This window comes from Vitis vinifera, chromosome 16 (assembly GCF_030704535.1).
Source record: "Vitis vinifera cultivar Pinot Noir 40024 chromosome 16, ASM3070453v1".
Taxonomy (NCBI): Eukaryota; Viridiplantae; Streptophyta; class Magnoliopsida; order Vitales; family Vitaceae; genus Vitis; species Vitis vinifera.
This window is the reverse complement of record NC_081820.1, coordinates 27,264,663-27,287,049: the sequence shown is the minus strand read 5'-3', so window position 1 is coordinate 27,287,049 and position 22,387 is coordinate 27,264,663. Positions and strand designations below refer to the sequence as shown.

The following is a 22,387-nucleotide window of genomic DNA, read 5'->3' as shown; positions in this document are numbered from 1 at the left end:
TTCAAATGATAACTAAACAAACAAAAGAAAAGTTTTATAACTTTTTATTTTCGTCCTTGAAGATGGAATCTAAAAAAAAAATACAATTAGAAATTAAAAAATAAAAATAAATGGAATTGTGTGCAACCAAAAATGAATCTCACTACATTGACCAGTAATTTTGGAGTCTATACATGAATGTTACACCAAAAATCTTAGTCAATTGTAAAAGAAACAAAAGCAGAAAGAAGAAAATTTGGAGTCTTTCAAAAAAACGACTCCTTAATTTTCTAGACAATTTACCATCTCATTGTAAATTTTCTTCTCAGCCAAACAACAGTCAAAATCAAAATTCATGATGGAGATCATCATCAGTGCCTTCATAGACAATATTGTAGAAAAGATTCTCATTGTTGATAATTTCTTGCAATGATAAACGTCCATCTTTGTTCTCATCAGCCTGAGTCAAATAAACGTAAGAGTTAGAAATTTTTTCTAAAATGTTTTGAAGTTTCCTAAATTTTTAAATCAAAGTAAGAAAATATGAATTTCATCTTGCTTTTCTTTTCTTTTTTTTTTTTTTATGTATTTTTTAACATAGCATGATTCCAACATGAGCAGATTGAAACCAACCTCATGAATCAAATACTTTGAGTAAAACCCAGCATAAGCTGATTCCCCAGGATGAAGGTAATGTAGAATGGGCTTCATTTCTTCCTCGTTCAAATACCTGAGACCAAAACTTTGTAGCATGAGATGATGCTAACAAAAAAAATGGTCATTGGCAAGATCATATATGAACAAACCTATCCTTATTAGCATCAAGTTCAGCAAATTTTTCTTTGGGTTCAACTGCTACAAGTCCAGAATTCTCGAATCCGACATAAGTCTTGTAGAGATTGAATGGTTGTTCTTGAAACTCGATGTAGCTGAGTTTTCCATCGTTGTCGTGGTCAAATTGCCTAAATTGGAATGATATCATGCATTAATAAGAGGAAAGAGCGATGAAAAGAGACATATATAAGTTATATTTATACTTATAAATAAAATATAATTAAAATTAGTTAGAAACTTTTATATTCTTTCAAACTATTTAATATTTATATAGAAATAAAAATAAAAATAAAAATAAAATGAGTTTTTAGAAAATTATGTAAAAATAAATTATTAATGTTGATTTTGTTTTCTTTTTCTTTTTTTCTTATTTTCTCTTAAATTTTTAGAAACCAAACATGACAGAAATGAAATATAGGATGAGATGATGACTTACTTTATTTTTTCTCTCGAGATCCATTTTTGAATTGTTGCATTGTCACTGTCTTTTGGGTATAGGAAACTACAAGAAAATGTGGATTTTGGTGATCAAATTTGACAAAAATATGAAGAAAATAAGGGAGAAAGAATAAATTTACTCTTTGAATTCTTCAAAGCCGAGAGCTCCGTTGTTGTCAAAATCGGCATTCTTGAATTGATCCTCCCACCATCCAGCTTCACCATGTGTCATGCCATTGTTTTCTAGCATACATCGATTAACATCACAATCCATTTGGCTACCAAGAAAATGAGAGAAAATAGAAGAAACTTGGAACGTATTGAGAATAAACCAAACAAAATAAGTCACTTACCTATACTTTGATAAGAGATTTTAGGGAGGTATTCCCTAAAAGTGATAGCCCCATCTTCATTTTGGTCAAACAATACCAATTCTTTATGTGTCCTGTAACTTAATCGATGAATCGCTTGTTGCATATTCCAATGCTCGAGTTCTTTTAGGCTAATGAACCCATCACGTGGTTCTACATCTAGCAAAGGAAACAAAACCATTAGCCTCATTGTTATGTTTAGATTTTTCACTTGGCTAACAAATTCGTATTTGTCCTCAACATCATTTAGAAAAATATTTGATAAATTGAAAAGAAAATGATGGTCAGAAGTTTCTCTAGCCATTTCTTCAATTTTCTCAACTAAAGGGTTAAATGCTACTCGATTGTGGCCTAGGCGACGAGCTAGGTAAAAATTGTTGTGACCCTTTTGGGTAGCGAGGGTGAAAACAACAAAGAAGACGAAGGCGATGGTAAGAAGGCCAGAAACCACCGCCTTCGACATTATTTTTATTTTTTTATTTTTTGAGTTTTGGACAACAAAGATGAAAAAGACAAAGGGAGGATTTACTTCTCCTTTCGATAGAGGACACTTAAATCCCTATTTCTAGAGAAAGAAATAGTTGAAAATACGGTTATTGACAGTTAGAAATTAAGGGTATATAAAACACTATAGCTAATATTTGAACACTTGGTGTATGATACGAAGCTTATATCCCTTGGTGGGAATTGTTTTAAGAAAATAAACAAAGAAAGGTGTATTTTTTTTTTCACTATTAAAGAAAATAAAAGAAAAATGATGTTGAAGAATAGGGTTGGGGTTGAAAGGTTGAAGGGTAATTTTGTCCTTTTATATATACAATTGTAGTTTTTTTAATAAACTTAAAATGGAAATAGTGACTAAAATTACATGTCTAAACCCTAGCATTATTAATTTGTTTTTATGTTTTTTTAATTGTGGTCAATGGTCCACAAACTTGTAATTTAATCTCTAAATCAACGGCCAAGATCTTCCCAACGCAAGAATCATTCTCATTGGCTGACGCCACCCTCTCTCGAATCCTATTGGTCCATGTCATCACCGATGACACCATCCCCAAAATCTTAGACTATATATATATAGACCTCAAAGTTGATGAAAATTACAAGTGTCAAACCTGAACTCTCAGAAACACAGAGCTTCACACCTGGACGCGATGTACGGTGCGTGGGGTCTACGCGCTTCCTCTGTCGTCCTCGGCATCCTTCTCGTCGGTGAGTGTTGTTATCAAGCTTTTTGGGTCATGTTGGTTACATGGTGTGTTTGGGAGTCCAGAAAGTGGAAGAAAATTTTGAATTTTGGACCTTGTTTTGTTGGGTTGGGTTGGTTCTGTGTTGGAAGTGAATGATGAGAAGTCCGATGTTTCGGGCTTGTTTTCTTTTCGTTTTCCGTCACTTTCCCGGGAACCAAACGGAAAGATCTTTGATTTGGCTTGGATCTTTTGTCGATGGTTACTTGAGTTTTTTAGGATATAATGTGATCTGCTTGGATGAGGGTTCACTGAATATGCTTAGCTTTTGTTCTTCAGAGCAGTTTAACGTGTTCATTTCAGGATTTGATTTATACAAAAGAAAAAAAAATTAATCAGAAAAAGTTTGTGATCTTAGTGGTTTGCGAAAAATCAAAATTTGGTAGATATATTATATTCTATTAGATAGAGCCTGAATTGATTTTGAAACCACATGAAAACTTCCATGGAAAAAAAAATAAAAGCTGAATAATTTCAATTAATTCAGTGCTGAAATGCCTAATTGTAATTTGAAATTGTGGGTCAATTTATTGCTCATATTCCAACTTTATGTGAATTTGATCTGCCCAAAATTTTGCTTCATTGCTTCATTGGTTTTGCTTCACCATTAAATGACCTGATGAAATTTTTTTGATTAATTTAAGTCAAAAATGTAGATGGGGCAGGTTGGGTTTCTTTCTCTTTTTCTTTCTTTCTTCTTTTTTTTTGTCTTTTCCAATTTATGATTCAGATGGCCCTCTATAGTCATTGAGATTAGCTATGGTTTCTTGGATATGGGGTTTAACTATGTTTGAGTTAAACTTTATCCCTGAGTTCTTTAGGTAAGTTTTCAGAATCAATGGAATTGAATGTTGATGAGGTTAATCTACACTATGGCAGGATGTTTGGTTGCGATCTCTATCGCAAAAGAGGAATCCAACAAATTGGGAACAGTTATTGGTATTGATCTTGGAACAACTTACTCTTGTGTTGGTGTTTACAAGAATGGACATGTTGAGATCATAGCTAACGACCAAGGTAACCGTATCACCCCATCATGGGTTGCCTTCACTGACACTGAAAGGTTGATTGGTGAGGCTGCAAAGAATCAGGCGGCTGTCAATGCCGAGAGGACTGTATTTGATGTCAAGAGACTCATTGGAAGAAAGTATGTGATAAATCCTTTAATCTCCTTTCTGTTCATATTCGTTGATCTTTTGAATGAAGCCCATCAAGGCTCTAACCTGGTTTTTTGCCTTTTGTTTTTTCTGTAGATTTGATGATAAAGAGGTTCAAAAGGACATGAAGCTTTTCCCATTCAAGATCGTGAACAAGGATGGAAAGCCATATATACAAGTCAAGATTAAGGATGGGGAGACCAAGGTCTTCAGTCCTGAGGAGATAAGTGCTATGATTCTAACAAAGATGAAGGAGACAGCGGAAGCTTTCCTTGGAAAGACAATCAAGGATGCAGTTGTTACAGTTCCTGGTAATGTAAAACAGTTTGATTTGATGGATGAAGTAAATTGCTGTTTTTCTGTTGAGATGACTTATGTTTCTATTCTTACAACTTCTACAGCTTACTTCAATGATGCCCAGAGGCAGGCCACCAAGGATGCAGGGATTATTGCTGGACTGAATGTTGCAAGAATCATCAATGAACCTACAGCAGCAGCCATTGCGTATGGTTTGGACAAAAAGGGTGGTGAAAAGAACATCCTTGTGTTTGATCTTGGTGGTGGTACATTTGATGTCAGTATCTTGACAATCGACAATGGTGTTTTTGAGGTTCTTGCCACTAATGGAGACACTCATCTGGGAGGTAAGCATTGCTTCCTTGGTCCCTACCTTATTTTTGTGCATTTTTTCCTTTGTAAGATTAGTTACGGTTTAAGGATTCTTGGTGTGTTGTAGAGACCTCTGTGGTAAGAGATATGACAGGAAGCTCCTCCCAAAATCTTGAATACAAAATGGAACTTCTTCAGATTTTGATGGTTTTTTTTTTTTTTCACTCCCAAAATCTTCTTTGTTTAAGCAGGGAAAGACATTGAACTTTGATTATTAAATGTATATCACCTTCAATACTTTGTCCATAAGATTCTAATAGAATTACGGTGGCAAATGGGTGAAACCCAACCAAGTTTTTGCTTCTAAAATGATGATCAATTGGGAAGTAGAAAACTTATGTTCATTTTTTCTGCAGGTGAGGATTTTGATCAGAGAATCATGGAATACTTCATCAAATTGATCAAGAAGAAGCATGGAAAGGACATCAGCAAGGACAACAGAGCTATTGGGAAGTTGAGGAGAGAAAGTGAGCGTGCCAAGAGGGCCTTGAGTAGCCAGCATCAGGTCCGTGTGGAGATTGAATCTCTCTATGATGGTTTGGATTTCTCAGAACCACTTACCAGAGCTCGATTCGAAGAGTTGAACAATGACCTATTCAGAAAGACCATGGGACCTGTTAAGAAGGCCATGGAGGATGCAGGGTTGGAGAAGCGTCAGATTGATGAAATCGTTCTTGTTGGTGGAAGCACCAGGATTCCTAAAGTTCAACAGCTTCTAAAGGAGTATTTTGATGGAAAAGAACCCAACAAGGGTGTGAACCCGGATGAAGCCGTTGCTTATGGTGCTGCTGTACAAGGAAGCATCTTGAGTGGAGAGGGTGGTGATGAAACCAAAGGTATTATTTCCATCCTCACCATCTTCGCAGAACCTTCAATGGCATGGTTGAAAGTTTGCTAACTCTTGTTCTGTTGTTTCATGTATCAGATATCCTTCTCTTGGATGTGGCTCCACTCACTCTTGGTATTGAAACGGTTGGCGGGGTGATGACCAAATTGATTCCCAGAAACACCGTTATCCCAACCAAGAAATCTCAAGTTTTCACTACCTATCAGGATCAGCAGACAACGGTGTCCATTCAGGTACAACTTCTTGAATGATAAATGAGACCTTGGTTTGGTGTTACACATAGGACAAGGACAATCCTCATAGTCTTTATCATCTAGCATCTGTCTGATCTGAATCTAATGCTTTCAAACAGGTCTTTGAAGGTGAAAGGAGTCTCACAAAGGACTGCAGGGAGCTTGGAAAGTTTGATTTATCAGGAATTGCCCCAGCACCAAGGTTATCCCTCATGCCTTTGGTCTCTGTTCTATCTAATCATGTTTCTCCTATCAAATTTGTGTTTGCTTACTGACCAGGATCAACTTGTTTGTTTGGACAGAGGGACCCCTCAAATTGAAGTCACGTTTGAGGTTGATGCCAATGGCATTCTAAATGTAAAGGCTGAAGACAAAGCTTCAGGGAAATCTGAGAAAATCACAATCACCAATGACAAGGGTCGCCTGAGTCAAGAGGAGATTGACCGGATGGTGAGGGAAGCAGAGGAATTTGCAGAGGAAGACAAGAAGATCAAGGAGAAGATTGATGCCAGAAACAGCTTGGAGAGCTATGTCTACAACATGAAGACCCAGATCAATGACAAGGACAAACTGGCAGACAAATTAGAATCGGAGGAGAAGGAGAAGATTGAGACAGCAGTGAAAGAGGCCCTCGAGTGGCTGGACGACAACCAGAATGCAGAGACAGAGGACTACCAGGAGAAGCTGAAAGAGGTGGAAGCAGTGTGTAACCCCATCATCACTGCTGTTTATCAGAGGTCTGGTGGTGCCCCTGGTGGGAGTTCAGATGCAGGGGAAGATGAAGACTCCCATGATGAGCTGTAGAGAAGCTTTTGTAGATAGATAGCAAGTTGCTAATTGTTGGGGTTTTGGTGGAAGAGGGGAAGGAAGGAAGGAAAAACAAGAGGACACAGAGAGAGAAAAGGGGAGATAATGACTCTCAAATGTGTGAATGTTGTTTTGAGTTTCTTCATGTTTGAATTTTTTGGGGTGGGGAGGGGTATACATAGAGACAAGAACATTCTTCTTGGAATGAGTAGTAGCATTTTCTAGCAGGATTCAAGTTTTAATTCTTATTATAAGATAAGTTTCAGACATGTATGAGATTTTTGTTAAATGAGATCAAAGTTCGCCCTTATTAAGATGTTTTTGTTTTTTGGGAAAATTAAGATATTTTGCAAAGGAGAATCAGATGGGATTCACTCTTGTTGACTTCTTGTTGGCTTCTGTATGAGTAGCAGATAAAGCAAAATCCAAATTCAGTGTTTGTATTTACTGATTTTAGAATGGGAAGAGTAGAAAAATGAAGAGAGAGAGAAAACATATTTTGAAACTCGATAAAATTCTTTAGCATGTTTGAAACTATTTTGAAAAATGATCTTTTGCTTTTCATTGAAAACAATTCTTGAATAATTTTTCATTGAAAATAATTTTGTTAGAATATGTTTTTAAAATTACATGATTTTTTTTAAAAAATAAAAAACGTTTTGTACTTTTCTTAAAAGCGTAGGCCAAGAATAGATAAAGAAAACTATTTTTTATATTTAAATTTTCAAACAAAAATTTGTTTATAAAATGTAAAAACAACGGAAAGAGTGTTTTGTTACAGATTTTTCCAGAGCCTTTTCCTTACCAAAACATGAAAAAACACTCTTTCTTTGCTATAAATTTTAAAATAATATAATAAACCAAGTCATTCATAAACCACATCGATATAAACTAAGCAAACCACAGGATTATAATTTATAACAATCCATAGTAGACATTATGACTATGCTTGATTCCATAGAATTTAAGAGAAAGTATTAGTAAAAAAAAAAAAAAATCTAGATTTAAAATGAATAAATCATTTTTACATATTACTTCAATCTTCAAACTTATTCCACTGATCATTTCTCTTTTTCTTATAAGATTAAAAATATATGAATTTCTAATTGATTTTAATTACATTTTATTTTCTTTTATATATTTAAAAAATCATTTATTTATTTATTTTTCTTTACTTAGTATATATATATATTTACATAATATGTACAATATAACTCCTAAGAAAAGTAAAAATGCGTTTGATAATGATTTTAGGAACACTTGAAAATTTTTATCTTTTAAGTATTAAAAAAATTAAAAATATTTCCTAGAATCACTACCAAACGCACACTAAGTGTCATACTGTACAAACAAGAATCAATTATATGACAGAAAAGCATTGACAAAACAAAACCATATGAATGCCAATTCACATTCTAAATTCAATCTGCTTCAAATTCATCCTAATTCAATCGTTTAAGTAAAAGAAAAACAGTGGAAAGAACATAAAACCCTATATAATAAATTATACCATGATGATGAAAAAGGTTAAGCTGTGTGAAAGGGTTATACATAACAGCATGTACATCCACCAGGAACCTATCAAGAGGATTTGCATTAATTGGTGGGATAACTTTAAAAAAAAAACCACCATTCTAAGCCTGTTTAGCTGCACCTTGCATCCAAGGCCAGTTTGATTCGCACAGTTCAAAAGGGGATGCACCATCATTGTCCATTGCGTTGATGTCTGCATTTTGCTTCACAAGGAACTCAGCAATAGCTTCTCTCTCACACACGACTGCGTAATGCAATGGGGATTGGCCTTCATGGTCCTTAATCCAAGAAAATACAACATATTATAATTTTTGGTGAAAGGGAAAACATAATGAAAATAGGAGACAAACACAGTTGGATTTGAGCACATATGAAACTCAATGTAAGCTTCCTAAAAGGTATAATAAACCTTAACATACAAACTCATAAAGTTACACACACAAATGTGTCCATGAGCACCAACAAAAGAAAGCAGGGAGAGAAGTATAGAAACTACACTAGCCATGAATGAAGAACCGTTACACACTCTGTTCTAATTTTGCAGTCACTACATGAACACCACGTCCCAGAAAGTAGTCAAACAACAATCCCAAAATGATGATAAAATTACCTTGGCATTCACATCAGCACCATGGTTGAGAAGCAATTCAGTGAGATTAAGGTGGCCACGATCTACAGCCCAGTGCAATGGGGTTCTTCCCTCACTATCTGCGGTCATTTCATGCAAACTGTTTTAGAATGTAAACGAAGTTTCAAGTATTCTTAGATGCATGATAAGGTTTAGCAAACAAGCTCTCCTCTGATCTCCTGTTTTTGATGGGCAAGGAGCAGATGGCAAATAAAAAGTAGGGAGAGAGAAAAAAAAGGATCTACATGTAAGAGACTGACTAATTAAAAATATAAAATGTTTCTAGTAGAAGCACATCACTCATGTGCAAGCAACAGGAAGTTTCAGAGTTTGAGCTTCCTTTGATAACTGGAACTTTTTGAGCAGTTTTGGGTAAGTCTCAGACAAATCCAACCTAAGGTTGAAGCAGAATTTAAAAAATTTTGGGAATATTTTACTGGGTGAGGAAAGGAAGCATGACAATAAAGAGAGGTGACAACCTTGTGCAAGTTGGTTGACGTACCACTACACGTGGGGATATTCAAGGATTGTTTTTGACATTTTAACATATATGGTATCTCAACAGCCAAATTCTCAAGGGATCCAACAATAGCACAAATAGTGTTGAATGAGACAACTATGAAGTAACTAACCCTTTAGATCCACTGAAACGCCGTTATCAATACATTTGAGCAGATTATCTACCTCTCCTTCTCTGGCAAACGCATGTATAGCATCCATTTTCCTGAAAAGCAGAATAACAAAATCTTTAGAGTATTATTATCATAATTTCATTCTCAGAATACATAATTTCCTGGATAAATGGAAATTCCTCATCTATCTCAACACACATACAATATATATATCTTGGGAATATTACAGTTTTTAAAATTAGTTAAACTTCTCGTCATACTTACCCAGTTTGAAAAAAATTTAACAGATGAGTGTTTACATATTTAGTAGATAAGAATGTTTCTGAATTACTCATGCTCCACACGTGTAAACACTTCTATGATTTATAAATTGGGAAAAAATTAAGCGCAGGTAAGCTATTTCAGCAACATTCTAACTATTAAATAATTCATTCCAGGTGCTTTGCTGTAGAGATCTGTTCTATTTTAATTTTAACATGAAGCATACAATCCACAGCTTGCCAAAGATTGCTTATCTGTAATCAGATTATAGCTTATAACCGAGTCCATTTGTCCTAAGAGAACTGACCAGCACTCACAAATTTTTTAGCACATAAGAATCCTAGATTCATTCAAGAGTGTCATTGTCTCTACAACATCATAATATATACCAGGCTCAGAAACCCATCTTCACCTACTTCCAAACTACATGTGGGGACTGAAGACATGCACACAGGTGCATGAATATGAAGCTGCACAAAGCTCATGCAAGCATTCTTTAACTCTGGGGGGAACAACCCTCTCTCTATAGCTGATTATACGCACACCCCTTGAAATATCTGTACTCCTAAAATGGCTCGGCACATCCACCAAAATACCCCTATTATGTTCCTATAGGTCATGTCTTATGTGATGGCTCCAGTTCAATGCAGCAAATGGTAAAAAATAAGCCTCACCAAACTTTGATGATAAACCCCATAAAGCAGGAGTTATAAGAACCTTACAGCTCAGTTCCACATTCCTCCTCATAGACAAATGTGCTGAAAACCGGCCCCATTGGTCCTTTAGCATCTCCACTTGGTGCACTGCTACCTCCCTCATCTTTACTCTTCTGGTTATAACAAAATAAAGAACAAGTGAAAACAAAAATCTTATCAAAGTTATGCAATTTACCTAAGTATCAAACAAAAGCAAGCTGGAAGAAAAGAAAGATTCTGAGATCTCACATTAGTTGAACCAGTTGCCCAAGTAGGATATAGCTCTGTAACAATTGCAATGTACTTCTGCATTGCTTCTTCAGGAGGCATAGCACCCAATTTCTGCCATGCTTGCCTAGCAGATGTCATCAAAATAAGTCTTTCAATCAATCAACCACGAAAACTTCAATTTAAGAACCTCATCTATCAATCCAAAATGGAACTAACATAAGGAATGAACAATTTCTTCCATTTCTTAACCCATAAGGATCCTAAAAGCTGATATCCATACCATGCACATTATACTACCAATCTGCAGATACCCTGCATCAAGAATACTTTCTCCAAGTGTTTAAATTTCATTAAAAACCATATCCCATTAATCAAAAATAACATTTTCTATAATTAACATCAACCGCAAAACCAATAACTAATAGTTAAAACAACAACATGAAAACCACAACAACCATGAATTTCTAATCATAGAGGAAGCAAGACCATTAAAAAATACAACAATAATGATTTTCAAATCATAGAGCAATACCATTTAGCCCGAGCTGTCATTTTCAAAGCTGATGGCTGCGGGGCACTGCACGGTCCCTCGGTCGCGATCTTGTAAAGCCCATAAAGCTGCAACTGCACATCATTCGACACCTTCTGCGACAGCCTATCCGCCGCCGTGGCGGCCACGAAAGCCGTCGCAGCACTGAACTCCTCGTCCAATTCAGTACTCTCCACCCCCTCCCAATCATCATCGTCATCCAACAGACTCCCACTACTCCCACTCCCCTTCTCCGCCAGCAGCGACTCCTCCCCTTCCGAACCCCCAGATTTCTGAGACCCCGCGGAGTCGTCATCGGCAGAGGCGGCTCCTCCCTGCGATTCGGGCTTGGAATCACGGGTCAAGCTGAGGTTCTCGTCTCGGAAGGAGATTACAATCGATATGAGCTTCGCGAAAAGGTAGGAGAAAACCAGACCGAAGAACACTGATTGAATCAGCTGCTGCCACTCTCCTTCCATGGCGTTAAAACCCTAGGGAGGATTGTACGGAAACCCTAGAATTAAAAATGTTGAAAAGAAAAAAAAAAAAACCCGTAGAGAGCGTAAGAAAACCCTAGGGATTAAAGAAAAAAAAAACAGAGAAAGGAGAAGAAAAGGAGAGAAAATTGCAATTGTGAGATTGAAATCCTAGAAGGGTAGAGAGAAAATCCAGAGAGTTACGTCTAGAGAGAGATTAGCGCCGGAGGGGCAAGGAGGGGAGCCGATATTAATAGTGTTTGGGCGGAGGAGAGAGCCGTGAGACTGTTGGTAGTTGTTTTCGAGGCGAACTCCTGTATACGACGTCGTTTTTGAAGTGCCGAAACGGAGAAACTTCTCCTAGAGAAAAAGAAATTTACGATAAAAGGATAACTACCATGAATCTGATGTTATTATCTCAAGATATATAGATAGTATTTATATCTAAATGAGATAATTTTCCTTATTCAAATTAAGTTTGAATATATGAAACGATAAGATTAACCAAATGAATATATTAGATGTTATCTCATTAATGATATCCTTTTTATAAGTATTCAGAAAATAGACTCCGCATTGGAGTCGGGCCAAAAAAACTATTATGTGAATATGTACGAACTCCAGAATAAATGGATTTGCGGTGGCAAGTCAGTGTTTTTCTTATTAATATATGGTTTCTTAGTACATCTAAGATGAATGAACTAGAACAAAAAGCCTCACATCAATTAAGCTGATTAAGCTTTACTTCTATATCATCTCTTATTCTATCTGCCTCACCCAAAACGCTAATTAAGCAAAAGGCAGTCTTCTGCATCCGGGTCTTCACCGTCCCAAGTATTTGCATCTTCCATAGCCTGTCAAATTCCAAAACACGCAACCATATTCAGAGGTAATTAGACCATGACTTTGAATGGTTTTTGTAAAAGATGGAGGTTTTAACTTATATCTCAGGCCCTGTTTTTCAACCATTTTGCAGAACAAAAAACAGAAAAACATGATATTTTTTATTTTTAAGAATTAAAAAAATAGTTTTTTACTTCTCAAACATGTTTTTTGATTTTCTATTTTTTTATAGTCAAATATTCCCCTTCTTTTGTTTTGGAGAAAGTAAAGGTGTATTTTTTCTTCTATATAAAAACCGCTTCCAAACAGGCCCTAGACCTACTTGGATCGACGTCAGTGAGGGCTCCGGTCTGCTCAAAATCACAGTCATACTCGCTCCCTCCTGTTGTTTGGTAGTATGCATTCATGGCATAGGCCGCATGGGCTCGAACCGTGTCAGGAATGAAGCACGCTCCGCCTTCTTGGATGGGCTTGCAGTCCAGTCCTAGCCCACATACATAGTCGATGTTCTTCTGCAGGGCGTCGGAGTGGGCGTCAGATGTGGGGAGACACCATTGTTTTCCGCCCTTGGGATGTTGCTGTGGGGCTGGACCCAGCTGAGGAGCTGCCGCCGGAGCTGGGTTCCAAGGAATGGAAGCTCTAGCCTGCCAGAGCCAAGTATAGAAACCAATCAACCAAACATATAATCATCAATAAAATTCGATTATCGTACGCAGCAGCGGCGGCGGCATCAGCTACCGTTGGCCTCATGATCCCGATGTCGTAGACCGGAGTCAAGTCCGGCTGGAACAGCCCAAAGTTCCTCTCACACAGCGGCCCGGGCTTGAGGTTCTCGTTGAACAGCGCGAAAATGTACGTCTCAAACGTCCGGTTCGGCATGAGCGGTGTCCCGACGCCGGACATGACATGCTCCCTGAGGTTCCCGTTATACTCCGCCGCGCTCTCGGCGTTCACCCCAACTTGCCCTTCGTCCCCGTCCGAGGGCCAGCCGGTCTCGGCTATAACGATCTCTACATCGGTAAAACCGAGGATCTTCATGGCCGAGAAGACGGCATCTAGCTGCGCATCCAGCATGTTTGTGTAAACCCTTTGTGTGTTTTCATCCAACACCCCAGAATTAGGCCTGAACAGCGCGTAATCTAGAGTTTCAGCCGAGTAACCGAAGAAGGGATAGGGGTTTATCATGAAAGGTGAGTTGGTGGCTCTCAGGAAGCTCAGCAGTGGCTTGATGACATGGACGTCGTAGCCCTGTCGGAACCTCCCCGTCGACGGAGGGCTTGACGTTGAGAGGATACCCAAAGAATGAGGGGTCGAGACCTTGATCCTTCTGTCCAGGGACACCGCCGCAAGGGCTGTGTGGAGGGTCTGCATCGCCGGGACAAGGCCAGCGATGAGCAATTTATTGGCCGTCGACAACACCTCATTGCCCACCAGAATTCTGATTAAATTCGTCGCCGGGACGTACGGCTGGACATTGGTTTTCACCCATTGTTGGGCAAAGCTCAGCTTGGTGAGCCGCGGGATTAGCTCGTTAGGAACAGTGACTGTGACGGCAATTCCAGTGTGAGCAAAGGCTTGAATCATTTCCGGGTCAGCATCAAACATCCTCACGCGGTTGATAGTCGTGGATTCCAGAAGGAAACGCGCCACCTCAGATGGCGGAGGCAGGTCGTTAGCCACCGTCCCATAGTTAACTCCGATGTTTCCTTCCACCACCCCTATGATAGCATAAAATCATCAGCTTATTTCACGCCGATCAAAATGAGAAAAAAACAAAAAGTGAGATATTAATTTATACCTTGGAAGAAGACGGATGCAAGGAGAAGAACAGCAGCGATGGCGGTTTCCATGGCGGCGGGGACTGAAGATGGGGAATGGGGAGTGATGGGGTAGCCATGGATGAAGAAGTGGAGCTCAGATACTTTCCTTTACGGTTGGGAGAGGTGTTGTTTCTACATTGAAGCATGTTGCAGAGAGCTTTACTGCCTGAACCTTGCTTTGAATTTTCCCTTTTCTTCTTTAGAATCAATGCTGGATGATTTTTTCTTGTTGGTTCATCAGATTGATCTTTGCTTCATTTACACACTTGGGGGCAATGGGAATAATCAGCTTTACTCTACACACAGACAAGGAATATATAGTTCAAAAGACTTAAGGCTAGCTTGGCATGTTTCTTAAAACTTGTTTTTAAAAATCGTTTTAAATGTTAAAGAATAAAAAAAACAATTCTTTTAATATTTTTAAAAAATAAAGGTGTTTGGTTTAAAAAAAAAAAAAATCTTATTTGAAAATATTGTTTTTAAAATAAATTTTCTGTTATTCTATGAAAAATGTAAATTCAATATATATAATATTCACTTAATTTAATTTAAGTCTTATTAAAATAAAAATAATTTTGCAATTATAAATAAATTAAAAATAAATATTTTTAATAAAATATGAATAATAATATTACAATAAAATCATGGATTATATTTTGTTTATAAAAAAAAATATATTATTTTAGTATATGTTATACACACACACATATATATATATATAAAGCATAACCCATTATTATTATTTTTTAAAAAATAAACAATAATAATTGTTAATAACATTTTATTTAAAATAAATTTAAATAATAAATGAAGTTTTACATTTTTTAAATACAATCAAATTTTTCATTACATTCATATTCAATCAAGACAAAGCACTGAAACTAGTTTTAATTTAATTTATGATTAATTGCACTTTTGAATTCAAGATTAGTCTTAAATATTAGAAGAATCATTAAAAAAAATTTAAAATATTAACTATATCTCACCTAATTTAAAATATATTTAGCTAGCTAGTGAGAAAATTTAAAAAGTATAGTTGCGAAAGAAATGATAAAATCATAAACTTGTAATATACCAGTTTTGATCGGTTTTCTAATAATGATTAGATGCATATTTAACTTTTAAGTTACTTTTAAACTTATTAATACATTTAATATGGAAAGTCTCACTTGATATAATTAATTACTAATCTTGGTGCTCCTCTTTCTATCTCAGCAGCATTTTGTACATAAAAAGCGGCACAACTCCAAGGAGATTTTGAGGGTTTGATTAATTTCTTCTTTAATAATGAATCAATTTCTTGTTTACAAAATTCTAAAAGTTTTTCATTCATTTGAATAGGTCTAGCCTTAGTAGGAATTTTAGATTCATCAAAGTTTTGAACGTACGACAAACTTATCTCATGTTTCTTTCTAGACCAAAAAACATTTGGAAGATCAGAACAAATTTCTTTTTGAAAAAGATCTTGAATCTCTTTTATTCTTTTTTGAACCTTTTCTTCTACAAGTTGTTCTTCTATCTTTTTATATTGAATTTCTTTTGATAGATAATTTATATGAGTTTGTTTTCTTTGAATTAAATTTATTCTTTTATTTATTGAATCACTTTGGACTTGATGTATTTCTTTTTTAGTTAATGGATATATAAAAGGGAAAAATATGACATTTCCTAATATTGTAGTTTTGAGACCTTCATCATTTACTTGAAAAGGGTAAAGTAATGTAATAAAAGGAATTCCTAAGATTAAAGGTTCAAACATATTTTGTACTAATATAAATTGAGTTCTAAAACAATAATTATCTTGACATATATGAACATTTTGAAGTTTAAATTCTATTTTTAATTTTCCTTTAAAAGAAATTAATGAAATACAAAAAATAGAAAATAAAGAAAAAACAAAAACAATAAATGTAATATCTTTAAAAGTAGATAAGCAAATATTTTTTGATGTTATAGATAAAATTTGAAAAATTTGAACCTACACAATATTTAAAAATTTTAAAGGAAAATTAGAAATAGAATTTAAACTTTAAAATGTTCATATATGTCAAGATAATTATTGTTTTAGAACTCAATTTATATTAGTACAAAATATGTCTGAACCTTTAATCTTAGGAACTCCTTTTATTACATTACTTTACCATTTTCAAGTAAATGATGAAGGTCTCAAAACTACAATATTAGGAAATACCATATTTTTCCCTTTTATATATCCATTGACTAAAAAAGAAATACATCAAGTCCAAAGTGATTCAATAAATAAAAGAATAAATTTAATTCAAAGAAAACAAGTTCATATAAATTATCTATCAAAAGAAATTCAATATAAAAAGATAGAAGAACAACTTGTAGAAGAAAAGGTTCAAAAAAGAATAAAAGAGATTCAAGATCTTTTTCAAAAAGAAATTTGTTCTGATCTTCCAAATGTTTTTTGGTCTAGAAAGAAACATGAGATAAGTCTGCCTTACGTTCAAAACTTTGATGAATCTAAAATTCCTACTAAGGCTATGAAATTTTAGGACATGAAATTTTAGGACATGCTCCAAAAATGAAATAATTTCAAACAAAAATTAGATTTTTAGGACATGAAATTTTTCAAGGAAAAACAAAACTGATTCAAAGGTCAATAGAATTTGCTGCCAAATTGCCTGATGAAATAAAAGATAAAAAACAATTGCAAAGATTTCTAGGATGTTTAAATTATGTTTCTGATTACTTCAAAGATTTGAGAATCATTTGTGAACCCTTATACAAAAGACTTAGAAAAAATGCACCTGCTTTGACTGAGCATCATACTAGTTTGGTCAAAGAAATTAAACAAAGAGTCAAACGTTTACCATGCATCAGCATCTCTCATCCAAATGCATTGCTCATTGTAAAATCAGATGCATCTAATTTAGGTTATGGAGGCATACTAAAGCAAGCATATAACAATCAAGTGCATATAGTTAGATATCATTCGGGGATCTGGTTGGGCGCTCAAATAAATTATTCAACTGTCAAAAAAGAAGTTTTATCAATAGTTTTATGTATTTCAAAATTTCAAAGTGATTTGATAAATAAAAAATTTCTTTTGAAAATTGATTGCAAAGCTGCAAAAGATATTTTACAAAAAGATGTTAAAAATTTGGTTTCAAAACAAATTTTTGCAAGATGACAAACTTTACTTTCAAATTTTGATTTCGAAATCGAATTTATCAAAGGAGAGTTGAATTCCCTTCCTGACTTCCTTACTCGAGAGTTTTTGCAGGGTAAGGATCCTTTTCCATCCTAATGGGTACTCTCGTTAGGCTTCAACTTCCTTCATCATCCAAGAAAACCAAAGCTTCTTATGCTATGATTTCAAACTTTTCAAATGTTCGTCCTACTTTTCTTTTACAAACATCAAATTCCTTTCAAGTTTTGAGTCTAGATTTTCCTCATCTTCAACCTTCAAAAAGTTTTATTCAAGCTTCTAAATCAACCCCTAAAAACATTATTGTTCAGAGACAATCCATTCCCAACACTATTTCAACATTACCTTCTCCTTCTTAGTCTCCTTCTCAGTCTCCTTCTCCTTCATTTTCTTATAATCAATACATCAAAAAACCCAAAACCTTAGAAATTACTTTCATCGAGCCAGAGTTCAATTTTCAAGAGATTCCTAAAATTCTTCCTTACATCTTTCCTTAAGGAGTCAACTTCAATTCAAATGATCCTTTGAAAACCCGTCAATTCTATGAGTTCATCTTGGTGGACACCGATTCAGTTGAAATTACTCATAACACTGACAAAAATAATCCTTAAAGGATTGTTTTTTCCAAATGTCAAATTCTCAGAGTTATGACCATTGCAGATTGGAATAAAAAACCCTTCACTTGTAAGGCTTTTATATAATTATGTAAAGAAGAGAAACAATTAATAAAGTGAGACAAATTTAATTAAATCTATTAATTTGTTATAGTAATTATGTTATTTTTTGAGTTTCAAATTATTTTTTTAAATTAGTATACTTATTAACGAATCTAATTCATTAAGTTTTTTTTTTATTGGGGTATATTTGTCTAATGAAATAATTCAAAAAATTATTGTTTCCTACAAATGAGAAACCATTGTATCATTTTAGATAAATTTTTGTTTATAAATTTATAATATTAATTCATTCATTATTTGAGTTTCAAATTATTTTTAAAGATTATTAGACTAGTTAATAAATTCAAGGGCGAATTATGTTTTGGGGGTAGATGAGCCCCCAAATTAACAAAAGGTCCATGTAACTCTTCAAATTGAGCCCAAGACCCAATGAAAAGATGAAAATTGAGTTGAAGGATATTATCCTTCAGTATTTCCAAAAATGCCATTTATTGATTTTGAGAAAAAAATTAATATTTTTGAAAAATACTTTTATTTAATTTAATATTTTTTATTTAATTTAATATTTTTAAAAAATACTTTTATGTAATTTAATATTTTTTAAAATACTTTTATTTAATTTAATATTTTTTTAAAATAAATTTATTTAGTTTAATATTTTTTTTAAATAAATTTATTTAATTTAATATTTTTTAAAAATAAATTTATTTAATTTAATATTTTAAAAAAATATTTAATTTAATATTTTTTAAATACTTTAATTTAATTTAATATTTTTGAAAAAAACAATTAATTTAATATTTTTGAAAAAAAAATTTAATTTAATATTTTTGAAAACTACTTTTATTTAATTTAGTATTTTTGAAAAAAATTTATTTAACTTAATTTTATAAAATATTTTATATGTGTTCTTAAATGGTATATTTGTCCGTTACTATTTCATATCCTTCAACTCAATTTGAAGAGTTATATGAACCTTTTGTTAATTTGGGGGCCCATCTACCCCTAAAAGATAATTCTCCCTAAATTCAAAACATTAAGTTTTATTCAATTTAAAATTTATTTGCCAAATAAAAAATTCCTAAAAATATGATTATATGTAAATAAAAAAATAGTAAAATAATTTAAAAATAAAAAAATATTTTTAAATCACATTATCAAACAAACTCTATATTCTTATACATCTATCTATTATTCTCCATAACAAATCTTCAAAACCAAGAAAGTTTAGTAAAGTTGAATCAACCACCTTGAAAATTTGAGGACTTAGGAGAAGTTTTGACAAGAGGTATTTGGGGTTCCCCAGCTAACACTCTCTTTGGCTTTGAACATTACAATGGAAGGTTTTGCAGATACCATTAGGTCTGGATAGTTAATATATATATTTTTAAATAGTATATATTTATAAAAAATATATATATATAAATTTATATATATTTTTAGTAAAATAAAAAGGTATATGATGTATTTATGATATAATATTTTTAAAAAATTCAAAAAATAATAAAATGGTATTATTACATAAAATAATATAAATTATAAATATTATCAAAATATTAAATCGGTGAGTCCCAAAACCCAAAAAATTGAAAAAACTTTATAATGATTTTGATGGGAAACCGCAAGAAACTTTACAATGATTTTGATGGTTGCTGGGGTTGAAAAGAAGGTAACAATTCTGGTAGAAGTTAAAATAATAATAATAATAATAATAATAATAATAATAATAATAATAATAGAGGAGGGTAAAACTGTTAGGTGCAGTTTGGTGAGTGGGTCACATTCTTCCTCTATGGGGGATCCTGTCCATTAAGGCATTAACATATACATTCTTTTTTTGCGGGAAAGTCCCACCAGTCTGTCCTGTTGCCTTCTTTTTATTTTTTTTATTATTTATTTGTCAGCTGTGATTTTATTTTATTTATTTTTATTTTATTTTTTTTCTTAATTTGATCATACTATTTTTCACCTTGGATCAGGTTTCTGTGTCTCTGCTGTCAGCTGAACCTTATCAGTTTACCAAACTGTTTTTATTTAAAAATTTAAATATAAAAACAATTTATTTAGACTTATTCTTTAACCCTGTCTCCTTATATACCATGTAAAGGTTCCTAAAGTATTTTTCATCATTTTTAAAAATAAATGAAACATCTCAAATTTGTTTCTAAAAAACAACATGTTTTCAAAACAATTTTTTTAAAAATTGTTTTCTTGAAAACATATCTTGGGTTTTATGTCCTAAAAATCATAAAACTATTTTTTTAAAATAGCTTCTAAACAGAAGATAAAAGATGTATTTGAAAACGTTTTTTGAAATCAGTTATATAAAAATATTTTTGAAAACATTTTTCAAATATTATTTAAGAATCACATTGATTCACTAAATTTTATGGTAAAACAATATTAGAAACAACCATTATATATTCTACATTTTAAAATTTATTAACTAACAACTACTACTAGAATTCTCTCAATTAATAAGAAGAAATAACTGATCTTTCACAGAATTATGTATCTTTTCCTACTTTATAATTATTTTTCTTTTTATAACACCATGTTTGGCTGGTAAGAAAATTAAGTGGTGGCAAGTGTGGCTAGAGAAAGAGAGAAAGAAAGAAGGAAAGAAGAACCCACATGTTTGAATATTAAGAAAAATTGAGCACCTTCTAACATGTTTGGCAAAAAGGAGTAGTGCTGGTTGGCCAACAAGAAAGTTAAATTAAGCACCCACTTGTTTGACTAGCAAGAAAATTCAGTATACTAACATCTTTGGCAGGAAAGAAACATGTTTGGATGGTAAGAACATTAAAATTATGTTCTGGCATGACAGGCCAGCAATAAATCTAAATACTAACATCTTAGTGAGGCAACAAAACCCTAGAAACAACACGTTTGGCAAGAGAGAAAGTTTCATAGTACCCACATCATTAGTTGACCGGCAAGAAAAATCAAACACACATATTCAGTCAATTAACAAGAAAAAAAGGGGGGAAAAAAATTAGGTGCTAGCTAACATGTTTGACAGGGAAGAACATGAAGGCCTATCAAACATGTTTGGCTTGCAAGAAAATAGTGGAAAGACTTATCTGATATCCGAAGAAGAAGAAGAAGACCCCTCCATTTTTAAGGTTGCTTCCTCAAATGAGCATCTCAACAACAATCCACATGCAGAGACTATGACAGTAATCATTGCTTCACAAGCTGTTGTTTGGAATACTCATTTGAGCAAGAAACTTTATAGGGAGTGGAAAATTTTTCTCTCCCTTTTCCCTCACTTACTCTTTCTTTCTCAGCTCACCAATGAAGTTCAGTGCATCCAAGAACTTAGGTCTGTGTTATAAATAGAAGGGCACGAGCAGCAACCACTTTCCATGGTGACCAAAATGCCACCAACCCATGTTGGTAGACAAGAAAATATTGATTACCCTACAACAATCATACCAATAGCTATGTGCCCTTGTGATTTTGGGACCATTTCTTAGAAGGGTATTTTTGGAAAAAAGAAGAAGATTGAAACAATTACGGGTAAAACCCATACCAGTTTCAATTATATTCCAGTAAACATGCTGATAGAGAAAAGAATGGAAAGTGGGAATTTTAGGTTTGAAACTTGGAAGAATGGTGGTTAGATCAAATGCATGCAACACATTTGAAACCTAACAACCCTTGAATGCGATGGAGAATGAGAATGAAACAAATATAGTTTGGCCTCTTCCTACATAACTCATACCCTAAGATATGCTACTGTTTGAAAGATTGCTATCATAAGGTTTAGTTGTGGACTATAATTTTTATTTTTTATTTTTTTTTAATTTGAATTTAAAGTACTAAAGAAAGATTTTTTTTTCCAATTAAATTGTATTAAAGGAAGCTTTTAAAATTTTAAAATAATTTTTATTATATTTAATATTTTTTCTTTACTCATATAAAATGGAAATTTGCATTCCACTAAAGTTTGGAGGTTAAAATATTACAAATTAAAATTTATTTTTGTTTTAGGATAAAAAGGAATTTTTTTATAAATATTTATGCTAAATTTTGGTTATAATTTTAATAATTAATGGTATCCATGATTTCATTTCTAGTTAAAACTATTTTTTAAAAAAATATATACTATGAACAGGTGAAAATGATAAAATCGATACTATTTTATCTATATTTTATCTCTTTTTATCTAGTAGTTTACAAAATTTTAAAAAATTTATACTTTGATATCTTGATTATATTATTTAAATTTATCTATTTATTTGTATTAGTAACCTTAGTATAATAGTAATATTTGAGAAGAGTAAAATGAATTTATTT

General features: G+C 33.3%; 4 protein-coding genes and 1 non-coding gene across 6 annotated transcripts; 1 reads left to right on the top strand and 4 right to left on the bottom strand.

Moving 5' to 3' along the window:
- Window positions 1–263: 263 nt before the first annotated feature.
- Window positions 264–2,102, bottom strand: LOC100257221 (uncharacterized). The gene is made up of 6 exons (XM_002271994.4): window positions 1,605–2,102; window positions 1,392–1,494; window positions 1,250–1,315; window positions 786–941; window positions 613–709; window positions 264–439 (listed from the first exon to the last, which is right to left on the bottom strand). The coding sequence occupies exons 1-6, from the start codon at window positions 2,083–2,085 to the stop codon at window positions 326–328; spliced, it is 1,017 nt and encodes a 338-aa protein (XP_002272030.1). The 5' UTR covers window positions 2,086–2,102; the 3' UTR covers window positions 264–325.
- A 600-nt stretch (window positions 2,103–2,702) lies between these two features.
- On the top strand, window positions 2,703–6,892 carry LOC100253826 (luminal-binding protein 5). The gene is made up of 8 exons (XM_002276232.5): window positions 2,703–2,834; window positions 3,749–4,016; window positions 4,123–4,337; window positions 4,428–4,670; window positions 5,052–5,531; window positions 5,621–5,775; window positions 5,895–5,977; window positions 6,078–6,892. Exons 1-8 carry the CDS (start codon window positions 2,777–2,779, stop codon window positions 6,577–6,579), a joined length of 2,004 nt encoding a protein of 667 aa, XP_002276268.2. The 5' UTR covers window positions 2,703–2,776; the 3' UTR covers window positions 6,580–6,892.
- A 1,068-nt stretch (window positions 6,893–7,960) lies between these two features.
- On the bottom strand, window positions 7,961–11,711 carry LOC100262327 (acyl-CoA-binding domain-containing protein 1). The gene is made up of 6 exons (XM_010664594.3): window positions 11,095–11,711; window positions 10,581–10,686; window positions 10,359–10,465; window positions 9,376–9,467; window positions 8,726–8,823; window positions 7,961–8,393 (listed from the first exon to the last, which is right to left on the bottom strand). The coding sequence occupies exons 1-6, from the start codon at window positions 11,568–11,570 to the stop codon at window positions 8,217–8,219; spliced, it is 1,056 nt and encodes a 351-aa protein (XP_010662896.1). The 5' UTR covers window positions 11,571–11,711; the 3' UTR covers window positions 7,961–8,216.
- On the bottom strand, window positions 11,660–14,699 carry LOC104882241 (glucan endo-1,3-beta-glucosidase). Of its 2 annotated transcripts, XM_010664596.3 has the most exons (5): window positions 14,209–14,699; window positions 13,149–14,128; window positions 12,733–13,054; window positions 12,345–12,421; window positions 11,660–11,927 (listed from the first exon to the last, which is right to left on the bottom strand). In XM_010664596.3, the coding sequence occupies exons 1-4, from the start codon at window positions 14,258–14,260 to the stop codon at window positions 12,390–12,392; spliced, it is 1,386 nt and encodes a 461-aa protein (XP_010662898.1). In that variant the 5' UTR covers window positions 14,261–14,699; the 3' UTR covers window positions 11,660–11,927; window positions 12,345–12,389. The 2 variants fall into 2 exon arrangements, with proteins under 2 accessions (XP_010662898.1, XP_059589565.1); XM_059733582.1 differs by lacking the exon at window positions 11,660–11,927 and having other exon boundaries at window positions 12,202–12,421.
- A 6,501-nt stretch (window positions 14,700–21,200) lies between these two features.
- On the bottom strand, window positions 21,201–21,322 carry MIR828A (microRNA MIR828a). Its single transcript, NR_127861.1, has one exon. It is a non-coding gene; the product is annotated as a microRNA MIR828a (primary transcript).
- Window positions 21,323–22,387: the final 1,065 nt, after the last annotated feature.